General features: G+C 41.8%; 5 protein-coding genes and 1 long non-coding RNA gene across 11 annotated transcripts; 3 read left to right on the plus strand and 3 right to left on the minus strand.

Moving 5' to 3' along the window:
- Nucleotides 1–46: 46 nt before the first annotated feature.
- Nucleotides 47–2,542, minus strand: LOC108622998 (RNA-binding protein with serine-rich domain 1-B). Of its 2 annotated transcripts, none has more exons than XM_018021240.2 (5): nt 1,636–2,542; nt 1,412–1,540; nt 1,022–1,315; nt 687–934; nt 47–614 (listed from the first exon to the last, which is right to left on the minus strand). In XM_018021240.2, exons 1-5 carry the CDS (start codon nt 1,638–1,640, stop codon nt 325–327), a joined length of 966 nt encoding a protein of 321 aa, XP_017876729.1. In that variant the 5' UTR covers nt 1,641–2,542; the 3' UTR covers nt 47–324. The 2 variants fall into 2 exon arrangements, with proteins under 2 accessions (XP_017876729.1, XP_017876721.1); XM_018021232.2 differs by having other exon boundaries at nt 1,022–1,330.
- Nucleotides 2,543–2,736: 194 nt separating this feature from the next.
- Nucleotides 2,737–9,658, minus strand: Zdhhc8 (zinc finger DHHC-type containing 8). Of its 3 annotated transcripts, none has more exons than XM_018021398.2 (9): nt 9,435–9,658; nt 9,173–9,294; nt 8,945–9,102; nt 8,696–8,868; nt 8,334–8,528; nt 8,166–8,247; nt 7,292–7,506; nt 7,023–7,217; nt 2,737–5,777 (listed from the first exon to the last, which is right to left on the minus strand). In XM_018021398.2, the coding sequence occupies exons 1-9, from the start codon at nt 9,524–9,526 to the stop codon at nt 5,090–5,092; spliced, it is 1,920 nt and encodes a 639-aa protein (XP_017876887.1). In that variant the 5' UTR covers nt 9,527–9,658; the 3' UTR covers nt 2,737–5,089. The 3 variants fall into 3 exon arrangements, with proteins under 3 accessions (XP_017876887.1, XP_017876878.1, XP_017876870.1); XM_018021389.2 differs by having other exon boundaries at nt 7,023–7,196; nt 8,103–8,247; XM_018021381.2 differs by having other exon boundaries at nt 8,103–8,247.
- Nucleotides 9,659–11,826: 2,168 nt separating this feature from the next.
- On the plus strand, nt 11,827–13,043 carry TpnC25D (Troponin C at 25D). Its single transcript, XM_018021343.2, is given in 4 exon segments — nt 11,827–11,874; nt 12,027–12,257; nt 12,427–12,847; nt 12,915–13,043. Coding segments are annotated over 4 exon segments (714 nt in total). The 5' UTR covers nt 11,827–11,841; the 3' UTR covers nt 12,944–13,043.
- An 82-nt stretch (nt 13,044–13,125) lies between these two features.
- Hex110 (hexamerin 110) lies at nt 13,126–17,128 on the minus strand. Its single transcript, XM_026811836.1, has 8 exons — nt 17,018–17,128; nt 16,511–16,851; nt 16,122–16,430; nt 15,582–16,051; nt 14,883–15,505; nt 14,675–14,811; nt 14,302–14,596; nt 13,126–14,230 (listed from the first exon to the last, which is right to left on the minus strand). The coding sequence occupies exons 1-8, from the start codon at nt 17,091–17,093 to the stop codon at nt 13,281–13,283; spliced, it is 3,201 nt and encodes a 1,066-aa protein (XP_026667637.1). The 5' UTR covers nt 17,094–17,128; the 3' UTR covers nt 13,126–13,280.
- LOC113464074 (uncharacterized) lies at nt 16,759–17,388 on the plus strand. Its single transcript, XR_003388900.1, has 2 exons — nt 16,759–16,893; nt 17,045–17,388. It is a non-coding gene; the product is annotated as an uncharacterized LOC113464074 (long non-coding RNA).
- Nucleotides 17,389–18,726: 1,338 nt separating this feature from the next.
- Miro (mitochondrial Rho GTPase) lies at nt 18,727–22,737 on the plus strand. 3 transcript variants are annotated; one of them, XM_018021411.2, is made up of 14 exons: nt 18,727–19,405; nt 19,479–19,684; nt 19,755–19,805; nt 19,877–19,978; nt 20,051–20,092; nt 20,164–20,329; nt 20,387–20,507; nt 20,578–20,770; nt 20,835–21,101; nt 21,177–21,389; nt 21,471–21,667; nt 21,873–21,911; nt 22,112–22,183; nt 22,505–22,737. In XM_018021411.2, the coding sequence occupies exons 1-14, from the start codon at nt 19,204–19,206 to the stop codon at nt 22,629–22,631; spliced, it is 1,998 nt and encodes a 665-aa protein (XP_017876900.1). In that variant the 5' UTR covers nt 18,727–19,203; the 3' UTR covers nt 22,632–22,737. The 3 variants fall into 3 exon arrangements, with proteins under 3 accessions (XP_017876900.1, XP_017876917.1, XP_017876909.1); XM_018021420.2 differs by lacking the exon at nt 22,112–22,183 and having other exon boundaries at nt 18,729–19,405; XM_018021428.2 differs by lacking the exons at nt 21,873–21,911; nt 22,112–22,183.
- Nucleotides 22,738–22,771: the final 34 nt, after the last annotated feature.

Raw genomic sequence — 22,771 nt, forward strand, 5'->3', positions numbered from 1 at the left:
ATTGTGTCCTTCCATTCAGGTACCAATCAATTAACAGATGGATGTGTCACGTGTGAAATTGATGTATTTCAAAAAGATAACTTCGCACGAACGGCGATTGAATCATGATCGACAATATTTATTCTGATTAACTCATGAAGAAGACGCGGTCACGAAACCGTCTACTCTTTTGTTTTTGTTTTAGTTGAGTGCATACACTTCCCTGTCAATATATTTGAATCGGTAAAAATTGTGTTGCTTAATATATTAAGACGACCAACCAGGATTAGATACTGTGTTTGGTCAGAATTCACAGTTCGTATTTAATATGTACAAAAAAGATTGCTATCGTGAGCTGCTCGAACTTGATCTCGTATAACGACGATGCCGATGCCGTGGATTGTTCGGTGGACTTCGCGAGCGAGTCCTAGGCCTACGTCTCGGTGGACGCGGGCTTCGACGACGGTTCATCGGCGGCGAACGCCTGCGATAACGCGGTGGTGTGTTCCTACCGCCACCGCCCCACCGTGGCGGTGCTCTTCTTCCCATTAAAGGCGACATCCTACGCATTGGTATTGGCCGTGGTTTCGGTAGTAATACTGGAGCAGCTGTGATCTCTTGACCATCTATTTGTCCTGCGGAACGGAACGTTTGCTGACGAAAACCATCCATAGGAACAAAACAAACTTTACAAATCCTTTATTTACCACCATCCATATGTTTCATCGCGTTCTCAGCCTCGTCGGCTGTTTCAAATTCCACATAAGCGAAGCCTCGGCCTTGATTCGGGTGAAGCTTGTCCATGGCGAAGTCGACCATTTTTATCTGACCGTACGTCGAAAAGATTTCCATAATGTGTTCTTTAGTGACGTTACGGGTAAGATGTCCAATGTGTATCTTCGTCGGTCTAGGAATCGGTGATCTCTCCCTCCGTTTTCTACGTGGCGAGGGTGATCTGGCCATTCGAAACGAAATAAAAGTTACGATAAAAGAACGAATAAACACTAAGATGTTTGCATTCATGTCTGGTTTACGTTCTTACCTAGAGCGTCCTTTGGGTTTAGGTTTGTCGATCACAGAATTACTGCTCTTCTTTTTATCCTTTTCCCTGTCTCTATCTCTGTCCCTGTCCCTATCTCTTTCCCTTTCTCTTTCCTTCTCTCTTTCCTTTTCCTTAGTATCATGTCTTCGCGAAGCATCTATGCTTTTGCTCCTGCTTCTCTTCCTTCCCCTATCTCTAGAGCTTCCTGAAGAACTCGCTGAACTACTAGAGGTACTGCTAGAAGTAGAACTGGATCTGGAACTGCTTCCACTGCTACTGGATGAGGAGCCTGAGCTGCTATCAGAAGAACTATGAAACACAAATGTCACGTTGTTCAAGAGGCCAAGTTATCAAACCCGACTTTGACTGAAAAATTGTTCGATGGCTTACCTGCTGCCGCTGCTCGATGTAGAAGCAGCTCGCTTCTTCCTCTCTTTGTCTCTGCCGCGTTCCCTCTTATTTTCTTTATCGGTGACTTCTGAGTCACTTTTGCCTGTACTATCTTTACGACTGCGTGCCCTGCGTTTATAGTAAGAAACCCGATGTTAACGAGGTTACCACGGAATCAAAGAAACGCGAGCGTATCGACGAGGAACATAACACACGATACTTACATCATAATACGATTAAACTCTCCAGGATACAAGTGTAGTTTCGGCCCTACAAACGAAAGAAAACTTTGTTGTACGCCGTGCACACGCCAATAATGGCGGAGAGTGCCGCTAAAAGAATCGTCGCCTTTTCACAGGAACGCGTTCACAATGCTAGTCGCGTATTAAACGATATCCCGTATGAACGATTTGTCACTCTGACGAACGAGAACGTTACTTCCATTTATTCCATTATCGCATCATAATGGAATAACATACGAAGTGTACGAAGTGTACGAAACAAAATTACCCATAAAACGACATGGCGCTCGCACACTCGCACGTATCGTTATTCCCGCCAGGCTGCGGCCATGCCGTATTGAAATTTATGAAAATTCATCCGTACATTTTCGCACGAAACGATTGCTAATATAAGAAAGCCAAAACGTTAGTAAAGAAGTTCTAATTATAAAAGTCTCGTACTCAATCTATTTTTCGAAATAAATATATTCACTTGATCGTTTCGCGTACTGAGCGACACAAATTAAAATTCTTAAAGTTGCATTGATTTAAATGAGACACAACTCAAATTAAAGTTAAAAATCGTAGAAATATGGGTAGACCTTTGTTCTAAGGGGTAGACCGTTTAGAAAATGATAAAATCGTTGATCTTTAAAATATTTCATCTAGTCACTCTATCATGTGGCTTCACTCTAGTGACATTTTAAATAATTTGAAATCTGCAGTTTAGTTCAAAGTTTAAGATAATTAATTCAACATTTAGGACATTTAATCGTAGATTTAACATTTAGAATAGATTCTTGTGCATTTTAATATATAAGTCGGGGTAGCTGTACCTGGCTGTATCATTTACTGCGCAGACTAGTTCTCGGAAGCGCCTAAATTGAAGCTGACAATCAGCGCCGAAAGGCTACTGTCGCGATAATGAATTGTTATTCTTTTTTACATAATTGCACTGTGTCGAGTTCGATTAAGATTCGAGTGCTTAAATCCGCTAAATAATTAAATCAAAGCTGTTCCAGTACAATTACCTTGTATTTGATAAGATTTATTCTTAGTAGATTGCTGCAACGATACTAAGTACCGAAATGTATGTTATGTACATTTTAAATGATAATAACGAGCTATATTTTTATGTACAAGTACACCGAATTATAAACACTAAACATTCGCCACATATTACACATAGTTCTCTAAATCTGATTCATCTTGAGGTCTTACCAGTCCTTTAATTGTGTTTCACTCTCTGTCTCGGTTCTTTTTATGTCGTTTAAAAGTGCTCTTTTATGTAAAAGCTACATGATCGGAGTGTAGAATATGGAAATAGTTGTATGTATGTTTCCTCCTGTTTGGCACAGCTCAGATTGTAAAGAGTAAAAGTACGTGTAAACCCGAGATGAACGAAAAAAAAAATAAATACAAAACAGGGAAACGAGTAACGCGTTTTATTGGTAGCGCCAACGTTGGAAGAAATGTTTCTAATAATCGCAGTGTGTCGTTTGTGTTCTCTTGCTTTACCAAATAAGTATATTGAATATTAAATCGCGGGAATGTCCCTTTAGCTCGGAAATATTCGATGTTCGATAAGCCCTTTATACTGAACGATATGTGCTATTTTAACAATAATAATTCGATTATCAATTGGTCGTAAGGCAACTGGGCGCGCAATACTCGACGGTTACCTTACGCATACACGGTTCGCAGTTATTCATTAAGCCTGCATTATTGCTAATATTGGTCTCGCATACAAATACGGAATACAGAAACCGGCATGCAAGCTCTTCTTCTTAAGCGGGGTATATTACAAACTTAACAGTAGCAGCAGGTATACCAATGAAGTGATGTAACGTATATATTACAAAATCGTATTCCCCCTTCTGTTTCGTTAACAACGTTCATCGTGCAGTTTGTTCTTTCCCCCATCTGTGTCAAGAGTGAATGATCCGTCATTAAAAACACATTGGTCTGTCGTACGCTTCTCTAATACTCTAAAAGATTTTCCTGGTATACATCCATTCGTCCATGCACTACCCATTCGCATTCACACATTGTTCTCTTCCTTTTAACTCTATAAATCTTCTTATCGTTCTTTTATCTCATAGAAATTAGTCGTATTAGTGGTCACATCGATAAAATCATCATTCATAACAAACAAATGAAATCATTATAAAGTCTTATATTTTTTTGTTTATTATTTACGTATAAATATTGTTAAATATGTATATTAAAAATTTGCTACACATTTCACGATTATTTTACACAGAATTCGTTATTCTATCCTGATAATGACTTAAATCGATTAAGTAACGTTTTCTTTCTTCATTTTTGTTTCTTGTTAACTGGACACGAATTCTTTTCGCATCAACGAAAATAGGAGAGCGTACCCGGGTAAGCTCAATTTTCATCCATCGTTAAATACACGTATCGCTCTTCCTTCGTTCGCGCGGTTAAAGGGGAACAAAAAAAGAAGACTGATGTCGTGGATCAGAATTGAGCCTGTGTGTAATGCACGCAAGAATAATCTCTGTATTCTTTCTTATTCGTCTATTCGTGTTTTCTTTTTTTTTAAATGTATAAAGAAGAGGAAAACTAAACGAATGGGAATCAAACGACGTTGCGTTTCTTTCTCTTAGAAATTGCGTTACGACGTCACGGTATAAAAATCTAAACTGACCTTATACTGCGTACTAAAAAATATAGAATTGTTGTCCGCTGCCAAGCGAGACAAATATCGATCTCTAGCAGCTGGTGTTCCCCTGCCTAGCGCGACGTGTCTCGCTAGGCGTTTTTCGGAATTACTTTCGTTGACGCTTTCGTGACTCGATTACACGTCGAACGTCAATCGGTCCGAATGCTTCTTTCCATCAACCCCCCCCCCCCCCCCCCCCCCAAATAAAATGAACACGTTCCGATATCTCTCGTACACATACGACGAAATACTCTCTGAATAAAAAAACGAGTGAACCCAAAAATAATATTACTAATAACGTGACACGACAGTCTTGTGTAGCTGGTAGACTTATATGTTGAACTCTTTGATCTCACGTTCAGTGCGAAACAAGTGACTTCACATTTTTTTATTTATGATAGTTCACAGTAAAATGATCGAATACCGACGTTGTTTCTTTTGCCTGTAGATTTTCGTCCATCGTTCATGAGACATCATATCACTGATAACATGTATGAACGATATTCACCTCAGTTTTCCTCCGGGAACCCGGGGTAAAAGTACGGTGGGTGCGATATACGATTGTAATCGTGAATTCAAGCCGGAAGAACTATACGATGTCGAACGTGTTTAGCTGCTTCGATGCGAACGATACGAAGTCGGTACTCAGACGGATATCTCGTAAGCGGCGTACGTTCTCTCCTCCTCGGAACGGGAGACTCGCAACTTGGGTAATTCTTGTACAATCTCCGTCCAGCCGCAAGATGGTGCGGAGACGATAAAGCTGGGCTATACGGATATCTCATAGTTCATATCGTAGACACTGGCACGGTCCGGTGTGGGCGTCGTTGGCCGTTGGGATCTGTTGTCATTAGGCGCTGATACCATCTCCATCGAGTCGGTCATCTCCAGGGCACGGACGAACGACATCGGTCTACGTCGAGTGTCACCCGACGTTGGGGTGGTCGGCGTCGCCATCGTTGCCTTCCGTTTCACCTGCGGCGACTGATGCGGCGGGAAGACCGGCACACCGCCTCTCATTGCGGGGTGGTACGCTGTTCTAGGAGCGTTCGCGTACAGCTGTTGAGTGGGGCTCGTCGGGTTCGAACGATAGTAATCGTACGACGAAGATGGTGGTGGTCTCTGCGACGGCGACTGATGCATCACCGTGTTCGCGTTCGGCGCAGGATAGCTGCCGGGCGTGTTGTCCTTCCACATGTAGACACCGCGCTGAGGCGAACTGGCCAACTCGCGGATGTTGTCGACAGTGTTGTTCGTTCTCGAGTACGAGTGGTCGGCACCTTGGCGGACGAGCTCGCTCTCGGACAGGAAACGCCTCTGGGGACTGTACCCAGACACCACGCCGCTACCGGTACCACCGGTGTTGTTCCCCTGCTCCACATCGTAATACGTCGGCGTGTCGTTCACTCCTATAAAATCTGGCCGACGAACCTGCGTCGGCGTACCTGGGTTCGATCTGGAAAACAAAGACCACGACACTTTGACGGATGCACGGTGCCGCGATTTGCCGAGGAATTATGAATGTATGCAAGAGTGCTGAGCGTTTTAGCCATACACGAAAAATACGGCTCTGGCGAGAACATACAGGAGAGAGAAAGAGAGAAAGAACAGCGCATCATTCCTGTTTAGAAAAATTAGCGGTCTATTCAATGAACAAGAACAAAGGAAAAAACGAGTATAGCGAACCTAGGATATACACAATGTGGAGACACATTTACTTGCATGTATAGTCGACTGAATACGTGTGTACATACATAGATACATATGTATATATATATTTAGGTCGAAGGCGTCTTTCCTTTTAAATATATATATATATATAAATATTATGCATGGAGAATATAATATATATATATATGCAACAAAGCATAACTTGAAACTACGATATGTCCTCGTAGGATGAAGTTCGTGTTTACCTGCAGTAGGTTGCAACATATGATGGTAGAAAGCAGCTCCTTGCAGTTACCACCCCCTGCAGTGGGACACAAACTTATCTATATACCATATATCTTGTAATATGTGCATGCAGAGAAACTATAATTCTCTATGATATATAATTTTCTGATCTACGTATTGCGCAATGTTTCGCTTCTTTCTGTCACGTTCCTTCGTCATTCAGAAGGTGAGAATGTACATAGTGACGAGAATTATATATAATATAAAGGAAGAGAAAGTACAAGAGCAAGAGTGACGGTGTTCGTAGTGAGGGGGAAGAGATCCAGGGTGTCTGAAGTAAAACAGGCTTTTCACATCATGTCGAGAGGTTGCAAACAGGACGTATCGAAAAGTACACTTGTCAATTTGTATCGGTTAGCGTGCTTAAGAAATGCAAATATGTAAACTATCACTAAATGCGGCGCTTTCTTCTTGCTCTCTACATTGAAATATATATGTATATACACACACACACATATATATATAATATATATATATAATCTGTGTGCAATGTGAAAACGTCGCGGCGTACAAAAAAAAAAAAGAAAAATATACATCTAAAAGTAGAATTATTCCAAAATTACTTTATGCGTATCCACGGAATAGAACAAATAGAACAAATATTTAGTTATCTTCACACGCTATACGTGTAACAATGTACATATGTATATATTCGCAGAATATTTGATTCTTCTGTCGATAAAATATCAGTTTCAGTAGTTGTTCTATTTTCGTTTCTTAAGCGGGATAACTAGTGTCGACGTACCTGCGAATAGGGCTGGAAATGGCAAGTGGAGTCGGTACTCCGATAGCTTTGATCCGTTGCGTCGTTGGACTAGCATCCCCTTGACTTTTACCTCTTTGGGAAGCGGCAGCCGGTGATCCGCTCGCTTCCGGCGATAACGGATCGGGCGTGTGACTCCGGGAGCCGTTCATTCCCCTATAGGTATTGACAACGTACCTTATGTGTATATTAGAAAAACAATTAGCGAACAGAGAATATCGTTTACCCTTCCCGTCGTTTTTTATTATTACCTTGGCCTTGGGTGTGGACTGCCTCTGGTGTGGTGCATCGGATTGTGATGTTGCGACGGCGGTGGGTGCCTGGGGGACTCGCTGTTCCCCACAGGTGGCAGGAAGAAATTGCTTTTGGAACCGTGTCTCTGTACTGGAGGCGTCGGCTCACAATCCGCGGATTGAGACGCAGTCGGTTCCATGTCTGTGTCAGACCCATCTCGTCCAGGTGACAACTGCAACCAACAAACGATCATTGATGCTATTTTCGTCACAGCGGAAAGATCGATCGATGATATTTGTTACTGGATCATTGTATATTGCACGCTTTATTGTATGTACACAAGTAACGCACATTTCTTTCGAAATATTTACGTTCGACCAGGACGGGTAAGGAACGGGATAATGGTGATTAGGGAAAGAGTAACCGCAGCTTTCCAACGTTGCGAACAAGGTGATATTACAGAGAGGAAGAATCGTTGCTCGAGATCGTACTCTAAGGAAGGAAACTTGGAATTAACGAACGAAAATTGTAACGACTACGAGAATCGTGCAACTTCGTTTTAAACGTGTCCAGAAACGCACTACGTGATGCTTCGTAAAAAAGCTTCAAGCGCTGAACAGAATGTGGTGCGAACCTGAGGGTATCTAAAGCGGGAGCGAATTATACATAGTCTACGTACAAAGTGGTGTGTATGTTCTCGTGTGCGTGTGTTAAACGTCCAGGAAGCAATAAAGTTACATGCTAAATAGGAAGTGCTATTTACAGTTTCAAATCTTCTTTTGTACATGGTAGAGAAGAAGTGTCAAGCGAAGTTGCACTAGCTCTTACCTTATTGTAAGCATTTGAACTGGCATTTCTAACACCATTGCTGCTATCCATGTAGGTTTTTACCTGGTTCTCACTGCCTATAGTCGATATCTCGGATGTGGAAACGCCGCGTCGCTTTCCTGAATACTTTTCAGGCTTAATTAAACTGGAACACAGGAACGAACTCGTTATCATTTATCGATACCATTTTTTTTTTTAATGTGTGTGTTCGCGAATGAACTAGAATGTTACCTGGGGTATTGTGGTCCAAATTGCGCATAACAGCAATTGTGTAAGCAACCATGAGAAAAAGGATTGTAGCCTCCGTTAAATTTACCCGTTACCTGTTCGTTCGTGGTACGCCCACGGGAAACGAGTACGACATGGAAGCCGGTCAGTCCAAAGATTGGAATGAACAGAAGTATAACCACTCCCATGAGAACAAGTCTATTTCAAATTTAAGGATTATACAACACGCATGTCCTGAAAGAATTCTCACAATCCTGCGAGGCCAAGAGTATCGTTTTACAGATCGATGTAATTACGATCGATTTAGTACCATGATACGAAGGCTACTATTAGATCATAATTATTTAATGATAAAAAAAGGATACGCGACAATAGTGTCCACTTCACCCAACTGTTGCTTACGCTCCAATACAAAATATAGGCAAAGTCCGAATATACTGAGCATATGAAAACTGAGCGACAGGAGAAAGAAAAAGAAGTATCTATAATTTCTTCTGCCAATGCAATTGTTCACCCACGGGCAGTGATGATCAAATGTCTAAAAGTACAAAAAAAAAAAGAGTTAGACTTCTAATACTTTTGATAGGATGGGCAAAACCATGTTGGATACGTACATCGATACAATGATTGCACACGCTGCAATGAGAACAACGTGGGGGTCTGTAGAATTTGCACGTGACACACCATTTCATGCGAACTGTGATACCATTGATCTCCACGCTTTTGTATAACGGAGCATGGAAATCATCCTCCCTATCTTCCGCAGCAGTCGCTGATGAAACAGATCAAGCTCGTTCACGAATGCCATCCACGAATTTGTAACACCGCGATGTTGCACATACCTTTTGGTATTACACCTGGGTCCATGAACGTTGCTAGCGTAAAGTTCGTCAAAACAAAAAATGTGACGATTCCTTGAAGAGCGGGTACCCATATCCCCCATTGAATCACATAATAGCGGCACCTGGAAAATCCGATTGAACGGACAAGTGAACGCGGGGCTGACACCGACAAATTGGCACAGCCTCAGGAACGAGAAGAGGAGTGCGGAGACACTGGAACCACAGACAAGAGGAGGACAACAGACATGTGTACGGAACTTACGGAAAATAGAAGAAGAGTGTCGTGGTGCTGAGTAGGACCGTCCAGGCAATCGTGGCTGGTAGAAACCTTGCCTTCACACCGCATTTCGGCATTCTGCACACTCCACTTCGTGGTCGACGATTAAAACGAATTATTAATGGGTAAGATTTCTGCTACCAGAAAACATGGCCGCGTCCATCGGCGCTGCTTATTTGTGAGTCCTGCGATCTGTATTTAGAACGGGCTTTCATTCTCGCGGTGCCTGTACATCCGTCGCATCCCGATGATCGTACCGTCTATTATCCGCGCGTCACTCCGGCAAAAACATCCGTAATGTGATTAATATTTAAGCGCTTCTGCATACACGATCCGCCAGCACACTACCTTGCTGACATTACATATATACAAGGTATGTATAACGTATATATGTATGTATGTGCACGGCAGCGACAGCGACCAGTATCCCCACTTTTGACACAAGCGTTCTGCAGCAAGATCTATCACGGCCTCTTGCCTAGGTTTCATGTTTTTCCCCACCACCTCCTTTTCGTTACATGCGATAGCTTCCGACTTGCAATCTTTAGTTTTCCCTTTACCAACAGAGAGCGTCATTGCTTTTGTTTTGCCAAGAGAACTTCCTTATCGTCGATCGTTCCCGCGTTTTAAACTTCATCTCTTCAGTGCCTTCTCTTCTTTCGAAGTAAATACGATAATGTTCGGGTATCTTCTTAGATCTTAGGTATATTGCTTTAGTCGTTGTATTCTATAAGATAAAAGAGATTTATTGGGCGATAGCTATACTTGATAAAGTTCAAATTATGAGTAATTATACATTTTTAAGAATATATGCTAATAAGCTCCGATTAAACATATTGCGTTCCCACCTAAATTTATGTTTCGCCGATGAAAATACCCTATTAACGCTTTGCCACCCACGTCGAGAATCAGAACAGAACGATGCCACATACCAGAGAACTTTGTTACATAAACTCAGCTATTATTCGACTTTGCCACGCAGTAACCATTATAAACGATCCCAAAAATCAATTGCCCGAACAGTTCGGTACCATTCTTTAACAGGCGTCAATTTTGTATAATGATTGATGGTCGGACAAAAGTTTTACATAACAATGTTAGAAATAACCAGCGTGGGCGGGAGTAAAAATGGAATGGGTGTTATTATTAGGGTAATTGACTTTCCTGCGAGGAAATTTCGAGAGGCCGGAGGCGGTATCCGCATGCCTGTGTAACGAGTCGGCGGTTTTCTGAGCGCGGCCCCTTGCCAAGGGGATCGTTGATTTTCAGAAAACTTGGCAACGGAACGTAATTGCCTTTGCACACCCGAAACGCCCGTTGTCACTCCCCGGCATGCATTGATGAGAGCAACGCGACATCGTATGCAGACTCTAGATGATGATGTGCTGGCACCAAAGATATTTCTAACGAGACAAATTTACGCATAACGTATTTGTTGGCCGATCAACTGAATGAAGATGGGACGATCACAAACGTTTCACGTCCCACCGACACCCGGGACGATAATTTTGTATACGTACAAAAGCGGCTATGATTGATCGTCGGACATTATTTATAGATGCTTCATCCTTCGAGGATAGCAAACTCTGTGACAAGAATGAACCGGTATTTTCATCATTCGAGTATTGTAATTTGGGTGGGTGTGTCATTATTACGTAAACGAGTCATTTATCCTCGGAAATTACGAAGCTGTCTTGTCGCGCTCTGTTAGCGCTTCTGTTAATTTAGTCCTCAATTACATTTCCTGTTTCTCCTTCGACTAATTAGTGACATCACGCCCGATGATTGCAAGCCACGCGAAGCTTGATGATTAAATTTAAAAATTATTTATTACAACAATAAAAAGCTGCGACAAGAACATCAATTTTAGAAGTCAAGTAAAGAAAAATAGTCACTTCAAATACCGTTTCGACAGTGGTCGAGTTAAATAATATTTGCCCATTATTTACAACACCGTCTGATTTTTACCAAAATTAATTGCACTCTTGGAATTTAATGAAATTAACGATGATCCCAATCTAATGACGGAAAAAATACTTCAGCGATGGTGTAACATACCTTGAAAAATCACTGATGAATCGTCTCGAAGGACTTGTTATATTTTTGCTATATCATAGGCCAGATGGAAGGTGGTGTTGTAATGGTTTGCAATGCGTGGGCAGTCGCGAATCTAGGAACGGTGTCTGAAAATTGCAACGCGGTGAATCCATAATCTTTCTGACGATTATAACCATTTGCGCGACGATGGATAGAACTAAGCGTGCGACGTTGATGAATAATTTTGTGATAGCGTTTTCTTCGTAACATTGAATTAGGCTTTGTGTTATAATTAAATCGGTTCATTGTGAAGAATGAAAGAATGTAAACGCGTTGGCTAATATGAATCGATCTCATGAATGAACGTGCGGTATTGCTACGTCTTGCGGTACGTTTCCGTTCAAATGCAATCCAGATGCTGCGAGTCTTTAAATATCCCATAAGATATCATTATTGCAGCGGATTAAAATAATCCATTGACATCGCCTGAAACAAGGATCGGTGATGATTAATAATTTAAGAATCGCTGGTGGTACACAGGTGATCCTCGACTGTGTAATGTGTCTCTTGCATGATTTAACGTCGGCCTTCTCGGCATCACGGGGTGGACCCACTTATAACATATTTCATTTTTCGTCGCGTCGCTCTATTTTTGCGCCCACCGGTTTTCTAGCTGGTTTACCAGACGCGTTGGATGTCTTTATACCAGGCCGGAAAAGCCGCGGCACTTCAGGTATCCGTCGTCCGCCGTGCTAGATATCCGTCACCATGGTAAGAGAGGAGAACCCAAGGAATCTGATCGAAATCATTAGTGAAGACAATCGTGAAAAATGATACGAGTGCCAAAGGAGTTTTTAACGAATTTCAACTTCGTCCACATCATTTTTTCACGTAATCCCTATTTAATTTTGTGAAACGAGTGATGTAATTGGGATTGCAGGAGGAAGACGAGCAGAAGATGGCCGTCATGCGAAAAGCATTTCAAATGTTCGACACGACGAAGAGTGGCTTCATCGACACGTTGAAGATCTCGACGATATTGAACACGATGGGACAATTGTTCGACGATGCCGAGCTGAACGCTCTGATCAAGGAAAATGATCCGGAGAACGTCGGCAAAGTGAACTTCGACGTCTTCTGCAAGATCGCTGGACGATTCTTAGAGGAAGAGGACGCCGAAGCGATGCAAGAGGAATTGAAGGAGGCCTTCCGTCTGTACGATCGCGAAGGGAACGGATACATCACGACCGCCACTTTGAAGGAGATCCTCGCTGCTCTCGATGACAAGCTCACTAACGCCGATTTGGACGGTATCATTGCCGAAATTGATACTGACGGATCGGGCACAGTTGACTTCGATGGTGCGTGCATCGTGCTCGTACTACATTTTCGATCTCGTAAACGTATTTTATACTTCTATATTTGCAGAATTCATGGAGATGATGACTGGCGAATGATCGATGCTTGATACACGTAACAAAGCGAAGACAATTAAACTATTGTTTTATTATTTTCTCTAGCGCCTTGAGAATTTGTTAATAAAACGATGATTTCAAATTGCGGCGATACTCGATTCTTTGGGATCCTGATCAATTTCAAGCGATTAAATAGAAGAAGACAAGGTTTTTATAATAAACAGTTGCTTTTTACAGCAATTTATTCATTACAATTTGATACATCAATAAACCTTATTTTTTTAATTATTAACATTAGCAACATTGTAAGCGCGCTAAGTCCGTCGTATAAACGTTTCGCGTATGGCTAAATGCCGCGCGGTTCATCGTAGGAACATATTTATTGCTGGGTGATGTCGTTGGTGGGATGGCCTTCGTGGAAGACGAGAACCTCCTTCACGAAGATGTTGGGAACGCTGAGTGCACCAGGCGTCAGCGGTCTCTCCAGAGGGAAGCCGAGAGGCTTGTCGTCGAGGGAGATGGCACCGCCGATGGTCTGGCTGATTGGCTTGTTCTGATAGTACTCGCTGACCGCCGGGTCCTGGACAGTCTGCGGTTGAGCGTAGGCACCTTGGAAGCCACCGGCATGCTGTTGTCCGCTAGCGACGATTCCTGTTCCGGATATAGCTCCTTGAACCTGGGGACCTTGCCATTGGACTCCGCCGTTAGCACTTTGAGTTTTCTGGATGCCGTACGGCACGTGTACGCTTTGGACACCTTGTCCGACGCCCCAAGCTCCTTGTGCGCCTTGCATAACAGAGGACACGCTTTGGATTCCTTGTTGTCCACCGAAACCACCTTGTTGACTTTGTTGACCCTGTTGGGCGCCTTGAGCGATTCCCTGGAACACTCCCTGCAGACCGTAGAGACCTTGCTGCAATGCTTGGCTTCCAGCGTTAGGTCCGGATTGACCGATTTGCTGCCAGTTCTGTTGTCCCTGTTGGCCTTGCTGTCCCTGTTGGCCTTGCTGTCCCTGTTGTCCTTGTTGCGACCAGATCATTTGACCAGCTTGGTTCTGGACCCATTGTCCCTGTTGACCAGCTGCTGCCGATGCCGCGGCTTGGATCTGTTGTTGAATCTGTTGAGCCTGTTGCTGAGAGATTTGGGATTGTCCAGCGATATTTTGTTGTCCTTGTAATCCTAATCCTTGAGGTCCGCTGGCTCCCATGTTAACGACGCCTTGGATGGTGTACGTCATGTCCTGGCCTTGTCCAACAGGGTTCTGGATCTGCGTGTTAGGGTACTGTCCGTGGTATCTGGTATAAACGTTGGCATAGTGGTTTCTGACGGCTGTAAAAAGAAATAATGCTCAATAATGCTCTGAGACAAATATTTACGTTTCTTCGTTGTTAACAGCGTACCTTGACTTTGTTGCTGGGCAATGCTCAGTTGGTCCGTGTTGACCTCCACGTTCTGCTGGATTCCACCAGACACTTGGTTGACTTGATTCTGTTGTTTCAGCTGTTGATATTGTTCAGGATTGACGATCTGGAATTGCTGGCCTTGGTAAGTCAAGCTCTGTTCAGGGATCACTGGACCGTACGGGGCGTTGAGTGGACCGGGGCCGGTGATCACAACGAGGAACTGAAGTGGGAAACCTTGCTGGGTACCCTTGGGAAGGGATAACCTAGCCGGGAAGCTGTGGATCTGGTGTGGCTATAAAAATACGATCAATTATAATTACTCGATGTTCTCGATGTTCTTCTGTTTAAGAAATTCGATTTATCTACGAACCTGGGTGACAAAGAATGGTCCCTCGGATCGGGCGGCAGCATTCACTCCTTGATTGATTTGTTCCGTGGACGGCCAGTCAGCGCTCTGTCCAGCAGCCTGCTGAGAATTCCTGACGATGGTGTTCTGACCAGATTGGACTAAACAAAGGATAAGTCAATTAGAACTTGTTCACAGGTAAATAGTCCCCGCTTGATCTATCATTACTTACGGTTCTGCATGAATTGATCGAGTTGGACGAAAAGGTGCTGGTTCTTGGAGATGCTGACCGGTTTGCCTTGGTAATCGTTTTTCGGACCCACGAAGACGCGAACGACTGCGTTGGGAACGTTGTTGTTGCTGTTGACTAAGATCTTGTATTGGTACGGTTTGTGGTCCAATCTCTTAAGGACAGCCTTGATGTGCTGTTCTTGTTGTTGGCCCTGTTGACCCTGTTGTTGCTGTTGACCCTGTTGTTGCTGTTGACCCTGTTGTTGCTGTTGACCCTGTTGTTGCTGTGGACCTTGTTGTTGCTGTTGGCTTTGGCTCGTGCCTTGAGCAGTGACGGCGTCGAGGTCGACGAAATAGTCAGTGAAGAGGGTAACGAGTTCGCTAACTTCAACGTTCTGAATGCTAACTCCGGGCAAGATCAAGTCGTTCGACTGGTAGGCAGGCAGAGACTGCTGGTATTGGTTGTAGAGCTTCATCACTTTCTTGTACAGCTGGTAGAAGGCAGGGTCGCGGACGGCGGTTTGTCCAAGTTCGAGAGCGGACGGACTGTAGTCCCAGATGTTTTGGACTTCCGGAGCGTTACCAAGCAGTTTACGGGCTGCAGCCTGGAGGCTTCCGTAGTACCTGTTTTAAACAAAACCATTAAAAATGTTATATAAAATTTAACTAATTCTTGAAAGCTTTTTTCAAGATGACTGACCTTGGGTTCACGCTTCTGCCGGTTCCTTCGATCAAATCACCAAGGATATTCAGGCCCTGCGGTTGGTACAGAGAAAGGAAAATGCCCTGAGGAGTGATTACGTGGCCAGAGTCGATGGCTTCCATCAGTCTTTGTTCCATGGTCCAGACAGATTCGGCGAGTTGCTTCTGGTTGGGCTGGTTTTTAAGATTCAGGCTCTGAGGACGGCTTGGTAATTCTATTCCGTTGGGGTTGCGGAGGTGCGGCTGGAAGGGAGCTTGCACGTTTTCAGAGTCGATCTCTTCAATTGGTCCAAGACCGTTCGCGAGACGGTTAAGTTCGTATTGAGCTAAGAGCTGTTGATGAAGGTAGAGGTACTGAGCTCCACGACCATTTTGGGGTTGGTCCTGTTGTCCCTGCTGCAGATATTTGCCTACGAGCTGCTGTTCGTACTGCTGCTTGGTCATAGGCTGTGGTTGTTGTTGTTGTTCCTGGGATCAGATCAATATTAATTCATGTCTAATTTCATTTATTTAAATCTTTTGTCTTTAGAAAATTTACCTGTGACGAGGTGTATCCGGCGAGGTTGATGTACTCGTAGTACGCGGCAAGACCGATGTCTTGGGTAAAGTAGGACACTTGCTGTTCGTTATTGGAGAGGGAAGCAGTACAGTTGACAGGGATAAGGACATCCTGTTGATTTCCTCCTTGTTGTTGCTGTTGTTGCTGTTGCATCGCTTGTTGGATGGAAATGTCCTGAGCTTGCTGGATAACTCTGGCGTCCAGGTAGTACTGGGGCAGGACTTCGTAAGGTGGTGGCAGAACGACACCTTGGGTATCAGGACGACTCAGTACAGCGGCAGCTAAAGCCTGTTGATTAACAGAAAAATCGTTTAATCCGATGTGCGAGACAGTACAACGAGTCAAGAAACTGTTCTTTTCTTTTATACTTTGACAAATTGGACTTCGTTGACGTGAACGCGTGCCCAGGCGGCGGTCTGGAGGAAGGTCTGGTAGTCTTTAGCACCCAACATGATTCTGTACAGAAGGGCAACCTCCTTGCGAAGTTGACTGACAGAGTTGCTGTGTGCTGTACCTTGCGGTTGCGTTAGGCCAGCTTTCACAGCAGCCGCGTAGTACTTCACTATCGTCGGGTTCTGATACTGGTGAGCGCTACCTTCGATGTCATAGTTCTGACCAAGCTGCTGCAACTGCTGGTTGGGAATCGGCTGTGTGACCTTCTGCAGGAGTTGGATTACATCGTCTTGTTTTTGAAGAAAAGACTGGTCGGCTGGAACAAGTTCACATATTCATTTGATGTGAAGAAACATAAGTAAGACCACGACATGTTACCAATTACAAGAGTACGATGATCAAATAAATCGAATAATTTGTATTATAAAAATAACAAACTTCGTTCCAAATGTTGAAGATCATAATTAAGGTGTGTAACTTACCAGCACGTTGTTGTTGCTTGATACTAGCGGTGGCACTTAAGGCTACCAGAGCCAACAGGACTACTAAGCACCTCATCGTGGAATGCAGTGATGTGGTGCGATGCTGACTGCATATTCGGCCAGTCTTTTATACCCGAATACTATCGAAGAAGAGGTTTATCGACGACCTGTCGACCCACCCCCCTTCGATACTACCCGCGATATCCTTTGCTATTTCGAATATATTCGATACAGCCAATCGAAGATTGGTACGTGCATGTGTGCAATGATACGTATTGTAATAAAAATTCAATGTCCCCCGTCGAGAAATTTTTATTTGCCATTTTGATGCTTCGCGTTTCTCCGAAATAAATAGCTTCTCTAATTGAAAAGACATTAGCAATAATTTTAGTTTAAACATTAGAATGTATAATTACTTCGTTTCGAAATTTGAAGACTATTGGAATTGGATTTAAAAAGAAAAACGTAGACAATTCTAAATGTAAATGTAAGATTAGAATTCGTAGTTTTAATTATTGAACAAAGTAAACCGAAAACGTATTGTTTTAATTATTGAAACAAAGTAAACCGAAAGCGTATTGTTTTAATTATTGAAACAAAGTACACCGAAAGTAATTCGGAGTATCAAGCATTTTATTTAAATAAACTTGCACAAAACAAAATTAATAGGAAGGAACAAAGAACGCAGAAATAGTTTCTTAATAAATAATATATTCTTATATTAATTACATTACAGGGTGTATGATAAAAAAGTTATCAAAGCTTTTGTTGTATTTTTAATATTATTTTAAAAAGACCCTGAAATGTTCGGGGTCAGCGGTATCTTCATGCACGAAGATAATATATCTGTATGTTTCAGGTGACTATACATGTCTATCTGCAAAGGTCATCGCTTTGCTCAAAGCATTCGATAATATATTTTTATATCCCTGGGGGGTATGGAAAGAAAAAACAAATCGGTTTTCTATTGCGATACACAGTTCGAGTGGTAAGGGAAACACTTTGGCCTCCGGCAAACATTCTTCTAATGAAGATATTGTTGCTGTTAAATATATTCAACGAACAAAGGTTTCTCTAACATTCGTACTACAATTTATGTTTTAACTTATCGATGTATGATAGCATAAATAAAAAAATTTACAAATAATTGCACATGTGTGTGGGCAGAGAGAAAGAAATCTTACACGAGCGATAAATAAAAAGCAAGAACATACATTTAGATAGTACCAACGCAATCATAAATTTTTTTTTCACTTCGGTGCGTATATCATTGTTATTTTTCATTTTAATAGTTGATGCAATAATATGTTTTTAACCGAGCAATGTTTCAGCAATCTGTTTCATCGAAATGCCACACATAGCAACGCGAAACTTTCTTAAAAGAATTTAGAATCGAAAAGTTCACATAAAATGCTTCTTTATTTCTTCATTACCAATTAAAACTCCACAATTAACTGTTTATACGTTTCATTAGAATGGAATGAAGACTTTAAACTAGTCAAAAATGTAAATCGACATTTGACATTCTAAAAAATTAGTCGGAGGTCACTCTCTATAGCGAAATATTTGACCGCTATCGATTTCTACGAGGTATAAGGTATAACTAAAGCCGCATGTAATTTAAATATGGGCGCTGCGGATCCATGAAATTCGTTCCACAAATAGACTGATTTTCTATTCATGTTGCTCGTTTTGTCTATCAACCTAGCAAAGGGAAAGCGATCTTCCCAATCGTTTTTCGCGACATAGGATAGGATCATCCCTTCGTACGCTCCGGCCGTCCTGTACAGCCGCACGCACACGTGTCTACCTGTTTCATACGTATATGCGTACACTGTTGTTCGAAGTACTGAATCCGTAACCTTGAAAAGCCCACCCTCGAAGCACAAGTTCAATCGCAGCGGGTGAACCAACGCTTTTTCTCGGCGGATCCCCGGGAACACATAATCTGATTTCAATTCGTAGATCGCGATTTACTGATAACAATGTCGTCGTAAAACATTGAGAATTTATTGAGACGTGACGTTTGCCTGTTGGTGAGCCCTGGCCAAGGTGTTCGGATTATAGGTTAGAGAAAAGTGTGTGTAACGAATAGCTTCGTTGGAACCTAGCTGAGAAATGTCGTTGAAGGATTAGGCGGTTCGAATGCCGCTGTTATGTGCTAAAATCGTTTCATTAAAGTCAACATGGTGCAATGTAACGCAGTCGCGCCTAGGCGCAATGTCAGAATTCTGTTAATCGGCGACAGCGAAGTGGGTAAGACATCTTTGATATTATCGTTGGTCAGCGAGGAGTACGCGGAAGATGTCCCCTGTAAAGCTGAAGAAATCACTATCCCGGCGGACGTCACGCCGGAGCAAGTACCGACGCACATAGTTGATTATTCATGTACGTAAAATTTACATTTTCACGATGTTTTTTTACATTGATTTATCTATTATATCCGCAATTTTACTTCTAGCTGTTGAACAAACTGATGATCAGTTAGCAGAAGAGATACAGAAAGCTCATGTGATCTGTGTTGTGTATTCTGTCGTTGATGAAGACACACTGGACAGAGCAGCTACCCACTGGTTGCCATTGATAAGACGATGTTCAACGAATAATCGTTGCCCAGTCGTGCTTGTGGGAAATAAGATTGATCTTGTTGACTATTCTACTATTGAGGTTCATTGAATTTATATAATGTCTTTGTTTATTTCATTCCGAAGCGCTAATCTTATTATCATTCTAATAGGCTGTATATCCTATAATGAAAGAATTCACTGAAATTGAGAGTTGTATAGAGGTAAGAGCACTCAACTTATGATTATAAAGACAAACGTATCGCATGGGTCATGAAAACAATCTTTGTTGCAGTGCTCTGCCAAAACGTTACAAAATGTCTCAGAAACATTTTATTATGCACAAAAAGCTGTACTGCATCCTACCACACCGCTTTACAATTACGATACCCAGGAGGTAAGACTTACTTCGAATTATATGCTCTGTACACACGCGTGTCAACAACTTACTGAATAATATAACATTTAGCTTACAGAAGAATGCAAGCATGCACTACAAAGAATTTTCAAGGTAAGTGTACTAGTTACACAAACTGCATTGTTTACTATCATATGCTTATTGTGTTACATTATTTTGTACAGATATGCGATCTGGACAACGATGGTTTGTTAGATGATGTGGAGCTAAATGCATTTCAACAATGGTGCTTTAACACTCCATTGCAACCGCAAGTATTGGAGGATGTTAAGGCAGTTTTATCGAAAAATATTCAAGATGGCATTTGTTGCGGATGTGTTACTATGAAAGGTATTTAACGATATTAACGGAGTGATAAACGTGGAAATATATTTTTAATCTTTATAGGTTTTATGTACCTTCAATGTTTATTTATTCAACGAGGAAGAAACGAAACTACCTGGGCTGTGCTAAGAAAATTTGGCTATGATAATGAGTTACAGATGTCTAAAGAATATATACATCCACCGTTAGTATCCGATTAGTAAAATGTAGTAACTACACTGAATTTGTATTCTATTTATTATTTTATTAAACAGGTTGAAAGTTCCTCTCGGTTGTACGACTGAATTATCACATAAAGGACAGGAATTTTTAACACTCTTATTCATGCAACACGATCGGGATCGAGATGGTGCTCTATCCCCATCAGAAATGGATTCACTGTTCTCACGATGTGTAGCTCCACCGTGGGGAGATGAATATAAATATACTGTCCCAACTAATGAAAAGGTATTTCATTTTTACTAATCAGTCTTATAATTCTTGTTAATTACTTCGCCTCTTTCTATGACAGGGGTGGATTACATTTCAAGGATATATGTGTCAATGGGCGCTGTTGACTCTCACGAACGTGCGAAGAACATTGGAATACATGGCATATCTTGGCTATAATATGTACAATAACGAGTGTCAGACGAACGCGATTATCGTTACACGCGAGAAAAAGTTAGACTTGGCGAAGAAGCAGTCGAGCAGAAATGTTTATACTTGTCATGTAATTGGTCCGAAGAGCAGCGGTAAGACGACGCTGTGCAGAACGTTTATTGACCCCAAGCTCGAGGTATATACGATGTACGCACGTGTAATGCAACATATGTTTAACGATATTCGAATAACACGCGTCATGTGATTGCAGAAATTGACGGACGAAGTGGTCCCGCCAACTTCGCACGTTACCGTGAACACGGTACACGTCTACGGCCAGGAGAAGACAATAATTTTACGGGACATAAACATACTCAATGTTCAGGATGCTTTGACTCCAGCACAAATCCAGTGTGATGCAGCCGCTCTCGTTTACGATGCCAGTAATCCCAAATCGTTCGAATATATCGCCCGGATTTATATCGTAAGTATAAAATATTAGAAATCTAAATATATATAGATAATAGAAAAGGCTGAGTATAATTAAATTCTCGGACGTGTTCAGAAATATTTTGCAGATAGTAAGATTCCGGTTCTCATAATAGCGAATAAGAGCGATTTATCTGAGGTGAAACAAGACTACTTGTTACAACCAGTAAGTTTTTGCAATAAGTACAAACTGATGCCGCCGCAACCGTACAGCATCTCCCGTACAATACGACGTGAAATCTTCGTTAAATTAGCGACTATGGCAGCTTTCCCGTAAGTTGAAATCATCATTGAATAAGTAGAAGTAAAAGCTCCAGAAATGTTATTATATCTTGAGGAAATAGATGTAAATAGACTCGGAATTGCGATGCATTCATTAATGCTATCGGACATCTATCAGTATTGTTTAGAATTTAGAAAGAGTAATATATCTTTATGGAATTATTATTAAACACTAACAAAAAGGTTTCATGTTTAGCCGCTTTCAAGGAGCATGGGTATTATTTTACAGAGACAGGTTGGTCTGAATTTTTGCAACACTGTAAGCATTGTAAGCTTGAGCAAATCGTGAATCACATTTTTTTTCTTTCTATAATCATAGCCTTCATTGCACGTACGTATAAGTATAATTCGGTGAAATGTGCTAGGCGATTTGCTCATATCCGAGGATGTCGCATGACTGAGACTATCATAACAATAGGTCTTAAATCTTTTCAGTCCTTTGAGGCGTATGGTCCACATGTTGCTTGACAAATCCTCACCCACTCAATGGTGGAGTTCTTTTACAAGGTTTTTGTTTGTATTATTAGTTTCTCTTCATTTCACGGAGTGCTCATGACTTACAATACGAAATATAATATATCCACATTATTTGTCATTTGTTCGCTGCATGGGCATGAAACGTGATCAATCTTTTGAATCCTCGTTTTGATATATTGATTTTTCTATTTTATTTATCAAGACATCTTTAGAACTAGATTAATTTTATTGTAGCAATAGTATGTTGCGTTTATATCATGGAGTTATGCATTACATAAATTTATTTTCGCATCGGAGAATTCAGGAGAATTCATTCACAGTCGCTATGAGAAATAATTCTTGAAATTTCAGACATATAAATCAGTTTGGACTGATTCAAGGGGATTCGATCGTCTGGTGGAAGGCTGGCCTTGGGATCGCGGTTGCCACCGTTGCCGGTTTCGTGGTAATGCGCGTATTAAATACAGAGAAGAGATAGTCTACCATATTCCTTTTCTTGCACATTTAACTGCCTCTTTTGGTCAAATATAAGGCCGCCTTTGAAAAACGCGTTAAGTTAATAAACTATGTTCTTAAATCATTAATTTATCATAATTACTTTATAACAGTTATCAGAGT

The sequence above is a fragment of the Ceratina calcarata genome, unplaced genomic scaffold (genome assembly GCF_001652005.2).
Source record: "Ceratina calcarata isolate Rehan_Ccalc_2016 unplaced genomic scaffold, ASM165200v1 scaffold114, whole genome shotgun sequence".
Taxonomy (NCBI): Eukaryota; Metazoa; Arthropoda; class Insecta; order Hymenoptera; family Apidae; genus Ceratina; species Ceratina calcarata.